Source organism: Microcaecilia unicolor, chromosome 4 (genome assembly GCF_901765095.1).
Source record: "Microcaecilia unicolor chromosome 4, aMicUni1.1, whole genome shotgun sequence".
Taxonomy (NCBI): domain Eukaryota; kingdom Metazoa; phylum Chordata; class Amphibia; order Gymnophiona; family Siphonopidae; genus Microcaecilia; species Microcaecilia unicolor.
Window position 1 is genome coordinate 356,667,114 of NC_044034.1, and position 16,629 is coordinate 356,683,742.

The 16,629-nt window shown below is 42.3% G+C and overlaps 1 protein-coding gene across 2 annotated transcripts in view; it reads right to left on the reverse strand.

Annotated features, from left to right (window-relative positions):
• PDHA1 (pyruvate dehydrogenase E1 alpha 1 subunit) overlaps positions 1-16,629 on the reverse strand; it is a 29,902-nt gene that overhangs the window by 10,846 nt on the left and 2,427 nt on the right. The window contains exons 2-6 of one of the 2 annotated variants that reach the window (XM_030202276.1): positions 12,399-12,413; positions 9,361-9,429; positions 7,324-7,497; positions 4,607-4,733; positions 889-980 (exon numbers count right to left, since the gene is read on the reverse strand). In XM_030202276.1, the coding sequence (XP_030058136.1) occupies positions 889-980; positions 4,607-4,733; positions 7,324-7,497; positions 9,361-9,429; positions 12,399-12,413 (477 nt within the window). The remainder of the gene's footprint in view (positions 1-888; positions 981-4,606; positions 4,734-7,323; positions 7,498-9,360; positions 9,430-12,398; positions 12,414-16,629) is intronic. The other variant, XM_030202277.1, reaches the window with a different exon arrangement.

Sequence of the window (16,629 nt, forward strand, 5' to 3'; positions counted from 1 at the left end):
TACTAGTTGTGGCCAGCATGTTTGCTTGTTTTTCCAAAAACAAAAAAACAAAATGAAAATATCGTGGTCTGCCTCATTCAAACATAAACAACAGTCCAGTTCATTAACAAGCTTCAAAGTAGGAAATGACATGGGGACAAAGTTTGTTCCCATGGGCTCTGTCCCCATCCCTGTGGTTACTGTGGGTCCTCGTCCCCTTCTCTACAAAGCAGTAATCCTCGAGAGGAACCAGACAGGCCAGACCTCAAGATCTTGACCTTCAAATCCACTTCCTGCAAAGCTTCAATATCCAACATGTAGTGGAGTACAAAGGAATGCAATGACAACCAAGCAGCCACTTCGCATATCTCGTACGGAAAGACTGTGCTCCAAGACGAAGCTTGTCCCCGCATGGAATGGCGCCTTCAGCACTGGAAGAACTTTTGTTTAAAGTTGTGACCAACGCTTGCAACAAGGCTTTCTTTTTAGTACTCAAGGTTTTATATGCATTTCCCTTGATGATTTATTCATCTATATGTATTATTCTGTTTTATGATCAATCTTTAGTTTGTATTCAAGCTTCTAAATATCATATTATGAACATTTCTAGTTTGGTTGCTTGTTTATTTTTCTGTACATTTTGATTTACATTAAGTTTGTTTTATTTTCTGCATTAATAGATTTCTAAACCCCTGAAGCAGGCGGCCATTCTGCCGAAACATGGTTCCGTGCTGGGTCTGCCGAGTGTACATGTGGTGCTTCCGCTATAAACATCTTTTTAAATTGATCACACCCTTGGAATCCTGACTCATTTGCGAAGGTTCATTGTCCATCCCCTATTCCTTTGTTGCCTTTCGGTCTTTTCCTTTGGTACGAAGGTCTGACTTCAGTAAATCGAGTTCACCTTACCTGGGCACCGACAATGCCATTGCCTCCGTAGAAGTTCTTGGCATACATATGCATTGATCCACCTTTTCCTTTGGCACACCCTCCTCTTCGCCCTGAGAGAAAACGTAACCATTTAATAAAGGGAATCAGTGATATGACCTCAGGATAATCACAGAGACACAACCTTTGAACTAAAGCTCCCAAACCCTTTTTACAGATACTGCTAGAGGCACTGGAGGTTAAGCTGTCTTGTACGATATACTAGCACTTGTGTGTGTCAGCTAATAAGTGGGATGGGTTCAGGCTACTATTACAGTTGTTGTGAATCGATCCAGATTAGGGGACACTCAATGAAGTTACATGGAAATACTTTTAAAACAAGTAGGAGGAAATATTTTTCCACTCAACGGATTGTTACGCTCTGGAACTCTTTGCCGGAGGATGTAGTAACAGCATTAAGTGTATCTGGGTTTTAAAAAAGAAAAAGGTTTGGATAAGTTCCTGGAGGAAAAGTCCATAGGCTGCTATTTCAACAGATATAGGAATGCCACTGCTTGTCCTGGGATTGGTAGCATGGAATGTTGCTACTATTTGGGTTTCTTCCAGGTACTTGTGACCTAGATTGGCCACTGTTAGAAACAGGATACTGGGCTAGATGGACCACTGATCTGATCCAGTATGGCTATTCTTATGTTCTTATGTCTTGGTCAGCATGAGCCCTACCCAAGAGATTTCACACAAGTGGCATCATAAGCTTAAAGGGTAACTGATTCTGAAATGCTTCTTCACAAATACAAAAATATTAAAACTCACAATACAAAGAGCAACCAAAATAACCAATGAAAAGTCTATTTGACATCTGCCATTATCAAAAAAATAATCATACAATATATTATATGCAATAAAGGGAAAATGGGACTTGATATACCTCACTCTCCATTACCCTGTTTCCCGTGGCCTCAAATATAAGGCCATCTATGGCTCCTCTTTTTTCCTTATCTCAGCACTCAACTGTGGAACGGGCTGCCTCGGGAGATCAAAATCACTTCAGATCACCCGACCTTTAAGAAACGTCTCAAGACCTTCCTTTTTGGCAGAGTGTTTACCACGAGTCCTGCAGGAGCTGCAGCCTTTTAGCCCACAGCTCACTCTGTGATCAATCACCCACCCTCTCTTCCATTCCCTTATCAGACTTCTCTTTCCCCTCCTGTGACCCTGTCCACTGTACTTTGTGCTATTATGTTATGGTTTGTTTATTAACTATTGTACGCCACATTGAACCTGCCCATGGGCGGGAGTATTGTGGGATATAAATGTTGTAAATAAATAAATATACCGCCTTTCTGTGGTATTTTGCAACTACATTCAAAGCGGTTTACATATATACAGGTACTTATTTTGTACCAGGGGCAATGGAGGGTTAAGTGACTTGCCCAGAGTCACAAGGAGCTGCAGTGGGAATTGAACTCAGTTCCCCAGGATCAAAGTCCACTGCACTAACCACTAGGCAACTCCTCCACTGGAGCTGATACTGTGATGTCATAATGCCTCATTCCACCAATGCCTGAGCCAACCTCATCAGTGATGTCACAATGGCTTGATTGCTCAATACTTGGCTCACTTCTGATATTGTGATGTCATAAGGGGAAGGGGGAAAGGGAAATGGGACTTGATATACCGTCTTTCTGAGGTTTTTGCAACTACATTCAAAGCGGTTTACATATATTCAGGTACTTATTTTGTACCAGGGGCAACGGAGGGTTAAGTGACTTGCCCAGAGTCACAAGGAGCTGCAGTGGGAATTGAACCCAGTTCCCCAGGATCAAAGTCCGCTGCACTAGGCTACTCGACCTCAAAGGCCAATCCAAGCCCCTACTTGATTTCTGTGCCTTACAAGAGAATACATATCGTTTATTTATTTACCATACCGTTACTTCTTACATAGCAAATCAGAACGGTTTACATCTTTAAAATATAAATGACATCACATAATAATATCTTTTAAATACAAATAACATACAACAATATTCTAACATAAAAGAAATCCATTTGTAATAGGACAGCTCTAACAGAAACTTCCATACCAAAGAAAACAAAACCAAATTACATACATCACTCATACATATCACATCAAATAATACTCGTACCTTAAAATACTATATATTCCCTGTTCAAATAAACCATGTTTCATTTCCTGAGTGGTTTTCTCTAATAAATGACACTAGGTTTCTCTTTATAAAGAGCACTGCCCAAAAAGCAGTCAATCATTTATTGCTCAAAACCCCCATCACTGATCCATTTATAGTGGAAACAGAAAACGTGCAACAAAATTAATCTTCTCTCTAAACTTGATAACAGAACTGCTGTCACTAGGCTGATAATGACCACTTTTCACGCAGTCTTCCAAAATACATAAAGCTCAACAATAAAGAGGAATGCAAAAAAATACATCATGAAGACCGTTTATAACTTATTAATATGCTTTTGAATGCTGTGACATCCCATAACAGCTTCAAACTAAGGGCCCTGGTTACTAAGCTGTGCTGTAAGCGTGCTAACAATTTTAGCGCACGCTAATGCTAGAGACACCCATATATTCCTATGGGTGTCTCTAGCAATAGCGTGCGTTTAAAACGCTAGCGCACCTTAGTAAACAGGACCCGAAATGTTTAAGAAAAACTAGTGTGCACAGGCTGAGAACTCTAAATGTCCTGAATGACTGCAGCTTGATGCCTATTACCTCTACCTGTTCCTCCCTCAGTCCAGTGCTTACTGTTCTGTCAGCATCAGAAGCGGATGCATACACCTTAAGGGTGGCGCTAGAGTGATAGGAGTGGCCTAGTGGTTAGAGCACCAGTCTTGCAATCCACAGGTGGCCAGTTCAAATCCCACTGCTGCTCCTTGTAATCTTGGGCAAGTCACTTAACCCTCCATTGCCTCAGGTACAAACTTAGATTGTGAGCCCTCCTGGGACAGAGAAATAGCCAGAATAACCGAATGCAACTCACCTTGAGCTACTACTGAAAAAGGTGTGAGCAAAATCTAAAATAAATAGATAAAGCAAACCACCCAAAGGTGGAGGTGTGCTAATTCCCTATGTACAAAAGATGCGGAAGCCAAAAGTAGGGAGAGTAGGCTCTTCTCAAACACCGGAGGAGATGTAATAATGGAAACAGGGTCTTTACTGCAAGAAAACAGAAATGACAACACAGCAGCCGTGTTTTGGTACCCAAGCGCCTTCCTCAGGAGTCTTACGATGTATGGCTGGTGAGATTTCCTGGCTAACTTTGGGTTACGTTGATATCTTTTGTGTATATTGATTGCATAAAGATATCTCTTTTTGATAATCAGCCATACATCTTAAGACTCCCGAGGAAGGCGCTTGGGCGCCGAAACACGGCTGCTGGGTTGAGTCATTTCTGTGTTCTTGCAATAAAGACCCCGTTTCCTGTAACTCTTGCACATCAACCTAGAGCCAATACTGAGAAATCCTGTCAACATTTCCCTTTACAAGTGGTTGAATGCTGTCTATGGAGTCTCAACATAACGGCACGTTGAAACACAGATTTACTTAGCCTCCAATATGCTATCACAGCACCATGCTCGCATTTACTTGCTTGCCTGCTTGAGTAAAACAAGAATCTCTGCTCATCTTCTAACACTCCACGATCCTGCAACACTGCTACCTTTGCAATTACAAAAAAAAAAAATAAAAATAGACATCAGACATGTCACAAACCTGTGAGCTCAGCCAAGATCTCTTTGACAGATACTCCTCGAGTATATGTGAAGCCATGAGCCCGATAGGCAGTAATCAAGTGGTCTGTAGGATTTATACCAGCCTCAAGTCCAACACAGCAGGCTTCCTGTTTTGGAAAGCAGGGAGGCAGAAAGCACCCAAGTTACACTGACACTTCTTTTTCATGGGGCTATTTTCTTTTGATCTTATTTTTAAGTTTTTTTTCTTCCTTATGTTAATATTTTATATTTTTTATACTTGTGAAATACAAAGATATCCATTCTTAGAAAATTATTTTACTATGTCCGTTCTTCAGACAGACACTCAGCTATACTCAGGGCTTCATTGGTAATGAGGGGCACAAGAAGAATTATGATCAACATAGCAAGTGGTCTATTCTTTTCAATTCTTAATTCTACACAGTGGAGTAGGAGGAACTTTCAAAACCTGCAAATATATTTGGAGTAAAAAAAAAAAAAAAAAAGTGAAAGAGAAAAAAACGACTTTGGGAATTCTTTCCAACCAATCTGTAGAGGGGCTGTGGGTATGTGACACATTTTTATTTAAAAAAAAAAAAAGTGTTTTAGAGAGCTAGAGAGGGTGGGTGGCTGTATACATAGGTAGGCCATGCATTTGTAAGGAGGCGCACGTGGATTCAGAAATATGGGGGGGGGGGGGGGGGGGGGGAGATGGACCCAACAAATTAGCAAAAGGTCTAAGCAGTGTACAACTACAATTAAGCATAGTAAGAAAAATTCCACTATCAAAAGGATAATTTAAACATCCAGTTTCCATCTGCAGTGAATGTAAAAACATAAGCGGATTTTTCTTCTCTCTTTTCCTATCAAGCAGCTAAATTTGTGCAACTCTCTCCCACTTGCAATCAAAGTTGACCACGAGTTAGTATGGAGCACTTAACGCCACCTCGGGTGATGTTAAGTGCTCATGGCCACTCAGTAAGTGAAATCTTACCGCATGGCCATGCCACTTTTTGGCCTTTTTACCCGCGGTGGTAAAAAGGGAAGCAGTGTGTAGCAAAAGGAGCCCCTGCCACTAACGAAGGGCCGTTTTTACCGGGACCACCACATACATAAATTTACATGGAAAAAAGTATGTGAAAAAACAGGAGGGGCAGATTCGTGGACATACTTTTCCCAACCCGGTTTTCAGAGTGGGAATTTTCTGAAATAAAATGTGGGGGAAAGTACCTATAGACTTCATATTTAGATAGTAACATAGTAGATGACGGCAGAAAAAGACCTGCACGGTCCATCCAGTCTGCCAACAAGATAACTCATATTTGCTGCTTTTTGTGTATACCCTACCTTGATCTGTACCTATGCTCTTCAGGGCACAGACCGTATAAGTCTGCCCAGCACTATCCCCGCCTCCCAACCACCAGCCCCGCCTCCCAACCACCGGCTCTGGCACAGGCACAGACCGTATAAATCTGCCCAGCACTATCCTCACCTCCCAACCACCAGCCCTGCCTCCCAACCCCGGCTCTGGCACAGACCGTACAATTCTGTCCAGCACTATCCCCGCCTCCCAACCACCAGCCCCGCCTCCCGATCTTGACTAAGCTCCTGAGGTTAAAAAAACTGGCCCTTTCAGTGTACACAAACTTCTACAGCTGCTGGCACAAGAAAATTCATGGTGAAAAGCTGTCAAATGCAGAGGATCTCTTTACAAAGAAGGTGTACATACCCTACAAGTGTGACTGGAGCAACCAAGATGAATTATTCTAAGGTGCATACAGGGTTTTCAATGGGTATTTTTTTGAATTTATATTATTTTTGTTACTGTATTATATTACTATTTTATGATGTACTACGGTAAACTACTTTGGGACTCAGTACAACACAATAATCTGTAATTTAGGAGGGCCACATTTTTACACACCAGAGGTCCCTGTGGGAATAACCCAATAGTTAGAGAAGTAGGTTGAAAACCAGAGAATTTAGGATCCATATTGTGATAAGTATGAGGCTGTCCTATCCGGGGTACGCCACTAGAGGGCACTACGAGAACAGCTGGAGGTCGCTAGGACCGGGTAGAGCCCTGGGAGGTCCACAGGTGTAGGAGGTTATGGGCTGGGTCCTGTGTAGTTAATTAACCACTTTATACCCCACCTGAGAGGTGAAAGGAAGAGAAGTGAGCTGGTAGCAGAAGAAGAGATTCCCCTGGAAGATACTGGCTAACCCTATGGACTTGTGGTGGACTATGTGTCCAAAGGAGAGAAGCAGGCTGAAAATCCTGGGGTAAGAAGGCTGCAAAGCCTGGGGTCAAAAGTCCCCAAAGTATTGAAGTTAGTACTGCGCCCATGTATCTGTGTGGGAAGGCTCAGTGTGAAGACCTATGAAAGTATAAAGTATTAAGCTAGAAGAAGTGTGCCCAGGGGCTGGAATAAAGAGTTGCCTGAGAAATATGCAGTTGGTAAGACCTGTTTAATTTGCTTAGTGGGAACCAGGTCACCCTGAGTGAGAAGGGGGATATCACAATATTCAACTTTTACCACTGACACTTGTGTGACCTTGGGAAAGTCCTTTCACCCTCTACTGCTTCAGGTACCGGGAAGTACCAAGTGTACCTGAACATAACTTGCATATATTTGGAAAGGTGAGTGATTTAAATCTAAACTCTAAAATCCAAGCATGCTTTTCTTAATTTTGTATTCCCAGCACGAGCTGTAGGTCCTGTCAGAACTGGACACCCACCTGCCCATCATACAAGTGGCAGAAGCCACGTATAATTTTCTGCTTGTACAGCTGGTCTGATTTCAGTTCCATGCGTCGGATGGTCTGCATGCTCCTGTAATACTGTAGCCCCTCCTCTCGGGTGAGTACAGCTTGGGCAGGGGGGCCCTCTTCTAGGCGGTGAAGGTCACATTTCTGCAGAAGAAATCATTTATGACATTTCACACTTTCTTCCACTTAAAATGCAGAGTTACAACTTCCATGCCAAGGAGGAAAGCGGGATCAGAAAATGAATCAATATATATAAATGGCGAGTGTCGTACTCACTCGCAAATGCGCAGTTGAGACCCTCTCTGCCCCGCCCCCGTGTCAATACGTGATGACGAGGGCGGAACAGAGGGTCTCTACTGCGCATTTGCGAGGGACACCGCCGTCGCTAACGCTCCCCCCACCCTGAGTCACCGCCGCCACCCACCTTCCACCCGGTCGGGCCCTCGCTCCACTATTGAAACAGCGAGGGCACGCAGCACACAGCTCTGCTGCGCTGCCGTCGGCCTTCCTTCTTCTTCTCTGCCTGTGTCCCGCCCTCGACGACGTTACGTCACACGAGGGCGGGACACAGGCAGAGAAGAAGGAAGGCCACGGCAGCTCAGCAGTAGAGCTGTGTGCTGCGTGCCCTCGCTGTTTCAATAGCGGAGCGAGGGCCCGACCGGGTGGAAGGTGGGTGGCGACGGCTCCGGGGGGGACGAACTCGGAGGGGGAGCGGCAGCGGCGAACTTGGCGACGGGGTAGGGGGCCTTTCAACCCCCCCTCCTATACTAGCCCGTTTTTACGGGCTGAACGGCTAGTCTTTACTATAAATGCCTTCACAACAAGAGAGCACCATTAACTAACACCAGTGAATTTGTACCATTTTCTATTTAGCTACCTAAAACAAGAACTGTTTCAGCTGTTAATGTCAAAGAATTGTGAGATGTATAAAGATTAAAAATTAACAACTGGAATCTTGGATACTCAAGACAGAAACATGTCCAACCTGGTTAGCTAACATTATGGAACTATGACATCATCACCAGGTCCAGCAAGCAAAAAGACATTCCCATAGTACACCAGTTCAAGATAAGATCAAGTCCCCTGTACTTTGAAGCAAACGCTGAAGAAAAAAAGGTGTGCTATCAATTACATCATTGGACAACAAAATGGCCATTTCATGTCAGCTGAACTGAACATTACTGTTATACACGTTGAAAAGGGAAAGCAGATTTAGTTGGATTGAAATTGATTGGATTGGCCGCTGTCGTGGACAAGATGCTGGGCTCGATGGACCCTTGGTCTTTTCCCAGTGTGGCATTACTTATGTACTTATGTCCTCTTCTTGGCTCACTTTTATTACATAGAGCAGTGATTTAACCTATTGTGATGTCATAGTGGCTCATTCCACCAATAAGAGCCAACCTCATTAGTGATGTCACAATGGCTTGATTGTATAGAATGTTTGTACGTTTGGGAAGCTCGCCAGGTGCCCTTGGCCTGGATTGGCCGCTGTCGTGGACAGGATGCTGGGCTCGATGGACCCTTGGTCTTTTCCCAGTGTGGCATTACTTATGTACTTATGAAAAGTGGTGTTCTTTCAGCATTCTGTAACAGATAATAGCTGTGACAGTGGCAGGTTTCCTTAAGCTGAAACCAGCATAGGTAATAGCATTTCAAACATATTTTACGATTTCACTGGCTCATACATTACAGGACCTAAAAACGTACTGCCTGAAGAGACCCAAATTAGCAGAATACAGCTTTCTGCACAAGTACTGACCACTCACTAGTACCATTAGCCAGCATCAAGAATAGGCCGAGTGTTACTGATACACTGAATGGATTCCTGCACTAAGATATACAATCACTTTCAGGCAAAGTGAATGCTACAGATTTATTCTTCCAGAGAATTAATCTTGCAGGATATTACAAGCTAGGCATTACCTACTATTTCTAGGTTATCAGAATGGATGACGATATGTTCTGTATTCCAGTATTCTGATGAAATGTATTAATTTCTCTTACCTTAATATCGAATGTTGCCTCGCTTGCAAAGTCCGCATAGTTACGTGAAGCCACCAACACACGGGCTGCCTTAAAGGAGGAGAGAGAAAGCAGACAATGTCAGAAAAATTCACACATCTCAGCAGGAAACATATTTCCGATACATGTTGTTACAGTGCACTAAGGCTGCTGAGGGGAAATATTAGATCAATGGCTCTCAAATCCAGTTTTCTGCTTATCCATAATGACAGAGTCGACATTTGCATACATTTGGCATGCAAACTAGATTAATCTGAATACTCGCGTGCCCTTGAAGCTCAGACCCATTAGTGAGTTTTGCGGACTGGATCTGACAGCCACTGCAATAGATACAAGATGGTAAGTCTTCAGACACGCCTGGTTCTTGGCATTGGCTTTTGCTTCCAGACAACAAAGTTAAGAGGAAGCTTGTGGTCTGAGTTACCCCAATAATCGCCAACCAGTGATTAAGAGTTATTCACCACTGTACATGAAGACACAACAAACATGAATGTTTTGGAAAAGCTGAATTTCTGGCTTAGTTTGACTTATTTTACCAGAATAAACTTGCTCAACAGAAACTGCAAGGTGCTGACCCAGCAAGTGGAAGGCCAGAGTTTTGTGGCACAGAGTACTGATTATGTAAACACGAATGCCATCACATGGGCTCAGACAGGGACACCTGCCGTCCAGTATGATTTGAGGAGAGGTGCTAAAGTAATGTACAGTAGAGTCTCGATTGTCTGACGTAAATGGGACAGACAGGTTTTTGGATAATCAAAAAAATTGGATAATACAGAACAAGTGGATAAGGGGTAAAACAGAAGTATACTGAAAGCACGTTTCAAAAGAGGAAGCAGTGAAAGTTTAAAACTTAAATGTGAGTCTTAACTAGAACTGTTGCCTTTTAACTAAAAGTGATACCAGGGAAAGCAAAAAAAGAAACCTGTGAACATCTCAATGACAATGCAGTGATGTCACTGGGGTATGTCGGACAATCCAGAGCGTAGGATAAGCGAGATTCTAATGTACATATTAATCACTTGTCTGGAGGTAGTCACAAAATAAATTTGTTTAACCAGCTCCACTGGGGGAAATCTCATATAACTTCAAAGATGGATTAACATTGATCCCACTTTACTCAGAATCAGTGGGTTCTAGAATGAGTGCACACTTGTGCACATTAAGCTAAGATTCCTAACTGGGCATTTGCACACTGAATACCATAATACTACACCTCCACCACCACCAAATTTCACTACAAGAGCCTCTTTAAACTGTCGTTTCAGCTCTTCTTATCCCAAGAAGACACCATTTGATGGTCTGGTACAGGAGATATGAGTTCCTTTACACTCTCTTTCTGAACACTACCAAAACCCTTAATCTACTCTACTTAAGCCAGGCCTTGAGAAGTTTTCTTTACATATAGAAGCAGGTGGCCATGAGCTCTATCATCTGACAAGGGGGGAGGGGAGAACTTATAACACTGAGTCCCCTCTCTAAGGTCTGCTGCAGCTCCTTTAGGGCCTGCTTACCAAAGCTGTTTCCTATTCCGTGTCTACAGGGAACAAAAATTCTCTATGGGGGGGGGGGGGGGGGTCTAGTGGTAAACACCGAGACACCCAAGGAATATAATGGGCATCTTGGCATTTACCGCTAGCTGATTTCTACCACGAGCTAAAAACGCTACTGCGGCCTAGTAAAAGACCCCCTAAGTGAGGTCCTTAATGTGCTGCCCCCACCAGATTCTCTTATCTTACGTAAGTACATAAGTATTGCCATACTGGGAAAGACCAAAGGTCCATCGAGCCCAGCATCCTATTTCCAACAGTGGTCAATCCAGGTCACAAATACCCGGCAAGATCCCAAATATGTACAAAACATTTTATACTGCTTATCCCAGAAATAGTGGGTTTTCCCCAAATCCATTTAATAACGGTCTATGGACTTTTCCTTTAGGAAGCTGTCCAAACCTTTTTTAAACTCCGCTAAGCTAACCGCCTTTACCACATTCTCTGGCAACGAATTCCAGAGTTTAATTACACGTTTGAGTGAAGAAAAAGTATCTCTGATTCATTTTAAATTTACTACATTGTAGCTTCATCGCATGCCCCCTAGTCCTAGTATTTTTGGAAAGCGTGAACAGACGCTTCACATCTTAACCCCTCATCCTCATTGCTCTCCAACTTCTCCCATCCAGCCAGTTAAACCCCCTCCCTCCCTCACCTATCCAGCTCTAGTCACACTCTACTGGTTTGAGCTGGCCATCCACCCCGCTATCTTGTCAGCTGCACTGCAGCTGCTGTGCAGCAGTTTGGTTTTTTTTCAGGCTCTCAGTGAACCTGAGCCATGCAGTACCTGAACTTCCATGCCAGTCTCAAATCTTACAAGACTGGGACCAAAAAGGCGCACAGACACCAGGCAACTCATACAATAGTGAGAGCCAAGTTGTACTGACCTGAAGAAAGCAGCGAGGAAGGACATTTGGGAGAGAGAAAATCCTAGGTGTAATGGCAAATTCCATTTATTGAGCCCTGGTTTGACAACTTCAACCAGTTCCTCACAGGTCTCCTACTGACCCATCGATCTCTACTATAATTAGGATTCCTAGTTTCAGTACTTTGAGAGTATGAAAAATCAGTTTATCTGTTTTTGGAACCCAGGTATTAAGTCAAAACTAATATGTATATTTGTGCATTTGAAGAGTCACTACCCAGAAACTGCATTATACACAGAGCGGAGAGGAGAATCAAAGGCAGAAAAGGGGAGAGGTGGGAATTACAAAAGGGAAGTGACATTTTTTTTCTGTGTCTTTCGAACACGTATTTAAGTCTTTTCTGCATTGGGGGTATTTTACTAGTGCTTAGAAGTACCTAAAATCAGAAGCCCAAGTTATCAGTAACGGTTTAGCTTACGGCAATGGGATAAAGGAAAGAGCAAAACACTAAATGCTGTGATAAAAATCCATTTCTAAAAGTGAAATACAATCTATAGCTTGTCAGTTCAAAAGTCAAGAATTATAGACATGACCTAACTCTTACCTCACTAGCAGCTCCCTAGAGTGGCAGCAGCATATTAGGGAAAAATGAAAGGAAAACAAAATCAGATCCTTCATTGGAGAAAAAAAAAACAACCTCAAATTAAAATACATAGCACAACAGAATGCTAATGGAACATAAGCTATTTTCCTTTTCCTCGCATGGAAGAAAACAGGGGAGTTACTATTCTGCAACCATTTGCCATGGAGACACACACTGCAACTCACAGCTCAACTCAAACGCATCCTGCAGTTATTACGGGAATTAGTATAGTCAAACAGTCACCTTTTTAAAAACAGTTGCCAGCCTTACTATGCAGGTAAGGCTCCTATTCTCGTGTCACAGTAAGAAGACGGAATAAATCAGGCACTTAACTCTGTTAGGCCAATAGTCCAAGACATAATATTTTAAAGAACTTATCACACTGATCTCCATTCTTTCCTTGATTATTCCTTATACTTAAGATCTTTGCGTTCACTTGATTCTCGCCCTTTACTCCTTCCTGCACCAAAATCGGCTCACCTGGAATCTACACGACACTCCGCTTTTTACTTTCTTTGGTCCTAAGCTCTGGAATGACCTACCCTCTTCTATTCACTCTGAACCTGCCTTCAAGACATTTAAAATTTTCCTTTAAAAAAACTCACTTTCTGTTGCTTTTGGAATATCTCAGCAATGATATTTTTCTCAACAAGGGTCTCTAAATTTTAAGTACTGTATGCTCTTGGTTTGTGTACTCTCTTTCCTATCTTAACGGAATTCCGTTTTTCTTTGTATTTTTTTAGTATTTTTGTAAACCACCCTGACCTGTTTGTTCAGAAAGAATGGTATAGCAAATTTTAATAAACATAAACACATTAAGCAGTTCAATTTGACCCCTTTCTGTTTCTTGCCCTTAGAGGATGCTATTTCTTTGGTCAGAGAGAAGAGGTTCAAAGTCCTGGAACTGAAGGACCCTAGGGACAATCTATCTACTGACAACTTGGAGGTATTTAGGATCTTGGAAAAAACATCTGTAGAAGACAGGAGGAGACCTATTTTAGCTCTATTCATGTTTTGGCTGTGTGGAAACCGGCTTTTAGACATCCATATTACACATACATCCAAATTCAGATTTTATAAAGCTGGGATACAGAAATCTAAAACTGCAGTACATTTTTATGGCAAGGGTTGTGGTCTGAGTGGGACTAGGGAGGGCCAAAATATGGATGTCCCAACTCCGATTTCAGAAGGGAACTGGAAATCTACGATCAAAAAAAAAAAAATGGACGCTGGTGTTGAGACCTGGTACCCTGCACATCAGAATTACAGAAAGATGCTCTGAGCAGCTCTCCAACAGAATAATTAAAGGAAGTTACTCCTTTAGGGATAATGGTCTCTGTGACAGCTTCAGAAACTATGGACGTTACTAATATTTCTTTAAAATTAATTTCTTATATACCACCTGCAAACCTGAAGGCTAATGAAAGGCTGAACATTCAGGTACAGTGGTCATTTTTCTGTCCCTGAAGGTCTCACAATTAAAAAAAAAAAAAAAACCACAACAAACCCCACACATCTGAAGTGGGATTTGAACCAGAGTCCACAGTTGTATTTTCTGCCTTGGCTAAAAGCGGTGTATCAAACATATAAATGGCAAGAGGCGTACTCACTCGCAAATGCGCAGTAGAGACCCTCTCTGTCCCGCCTCCACATCAAAACGTGATGACGGGGGTGTGACAGATGGAACTTGCGCACCTGCGAGTGAGAGAACCGCCATCGCCACCGCTCCCCCCCCCACACCCGGAGTCGCCGCCACCCACCCTCCACCCGGCCCGGGTACCTGGCTTCACTATTCAAACCACCGGAACGCAGCACACAGCTCATCTGAGCTGCCGTTGGCCTTCCTTACCTGCCTGTCCAGCCCTCGCCAACGTTACGTCACACGAGGGCGGAACACACGCAGAGAAGAAGGAAGGCCGACGGCAGCTCAGATGAGCTGTGTGCTGCGTTCCGGCGGTTTGAATAGTGAAGCCAGGTACCCGGCCCGGGTGGGGGGGGCGGCGGCGACTCCGGGGGGGGAGGGGCGGCGGCGACCTAGCCTGGGGAGGGGCCTTTCAACCCCCCTTCCTTTACTAGCCCGTTTTTACGGGCTCAACGGCTAGTAAATAAATATTCTATTCTAGTTCTTAGTCTGCAGCTCTAATTTATTCTATCATCCATGAACATTAATGCAACACCACTTTGTAAGATATCCTATCTTGTACATGCTATACCATTTTGTATTTCTCAGATCCGGAAGTGGCGACTGTCACTACAGCATTATGTAAGCCACACTGAGCCTGCAAATAGGTGGGAAAATGTGGGCTACAAGTGCATCAAATAAATAAATAAATAAATAACCATTAGGTTACTCCTCCATTCCACATAGATGTGGCAGTATAGGAATAGCCACATATACAGAGACGTCCATGTCCCTTGTTCTGTCCTGTTCATAACCTGGACCTTTCAGCTTGTAAACTGGATATTCACGTTATTGTCATCAGCACATGGACATCCATTTCTCATGTATTTTAGAGCAAACTGTAGGTCGGCAGATCTTGTTCTAGAATACTAGCACCACCAGTGATGTACAGACGAAAATGTCCTTTCCAAAATGCCATTCCACTTCTATTAGTGATATTTATTTTACCACATATAAAGATAGCATTGAACATTGCTCTGACGCAGCAGGGTTTAGATTTGTACTGATCTGTATAAGATTACACGAAATCGAACTAAGAAGTTTCTGGATATGCACCAGGAGATTGTCCTTAGGTAGGTGCTTCATTTCTTCAAAGGTTATGTTGTAAATACTTGGTCAGGTTGAATACATTTACTCTTCAAACCTTCATAGTTATGGAAGCTGTTTGATTTCAACTAGTTTGGGTAGTTGATGGGATGGCTGGATAGGATTCCTGGTATTTAGGATGGTGAGATAGGGTCTTGTTATTTTTCTCTTATCTTCCTGTTTACTTGTGTTTCCTGAATTTGGTCTTAGTCGCGCTGATAATTCAGCGTTTCCCCGTCCAGTCCTGCAGTACCCCCTTGCCAGTCAGGTTTTCAGAATATCCACAATAAATATGCATGAACTTGATTTGCATGCACTGCCTCCATTATATGCAAATTCATTGCGGATATCCTGAAAACCTGGCTGGCAAGAAGGAATACTCCAGGAGTGGACTTGGAAAACACTGGCTGATATTGTGAACCTTGGAGTTTGCATTATCTCTTTTCATTTTCCTTACTGTTTATTACTGGACTATTTTACTAAGTTTACATTAATTATATTCGGAATGCAACAAGAAAAAAACCTTATAAACCATAAAAGATTTCATGGCACTAGCTATGTATTCAAATAATGATCTCATGTCCTTACTTTATATCTAATTGCATTCTTCTTGCTATGTATCTGCAGATACACATGCCTTGGCTTTCATTCCAATCATCTCCTCTTTGGAATAATCACCTATTAATAAAAGAATGCAGAGGGTTTGAGGCACCCGTGTCCATTTTACAAGCTGCTCTACAATTTCCTGTACTTTTTAAGGGCACTAATGGATTAATGATACTTTAAGTGAATCAGTTTATCACCTTGACAAAGAATAACTAATATAATCAGAAATTTTTGTACTCTATAATCCTTTTCCTTTTTAGGTGTCAAATCTTTATATTAAGTTTTTCAAAAAATATGAGCACAGTAATCAGAGACAAATTTCACAGAACCGTAGAGCACTGTATCTGTATCGAAGTTAATATTTCTTAACATTTATAATAATATATAAACACTATGTCAATGAAAAAGTTTGGAGTTTCTGAGATCACTTATCAAATGAAAAAGAAAAGAGAGAAATTCTGTTCTATATAGCTGCTACCTTATGAAAAATACTTGGGAAAATGAGAATTTGATGATGCTTGCTTAGAAATACTTTCCAACCCATAAGCATGTTAACATTTATTTCATGTCTAAAGGGTAAAGAGAAAAGGAGGGTCTGTTGGGAGGAACGTTTACACTTGTTTGAATAGTCTACACTCCTTTCTTGCACAGAGCTTCTTTCATCATTCTGGATACTAAAGAAACGCCGGAAGGCTTAACTTCTAAATGCAAGATGATTTAAGTGTTTCCTCTGGACACACCTAGCCAGTTTAGTTTTCAGAATATCCCCAGAGAATATGCATGACCTAGATTTACATAGTAAATGACGGCAGATAAAGA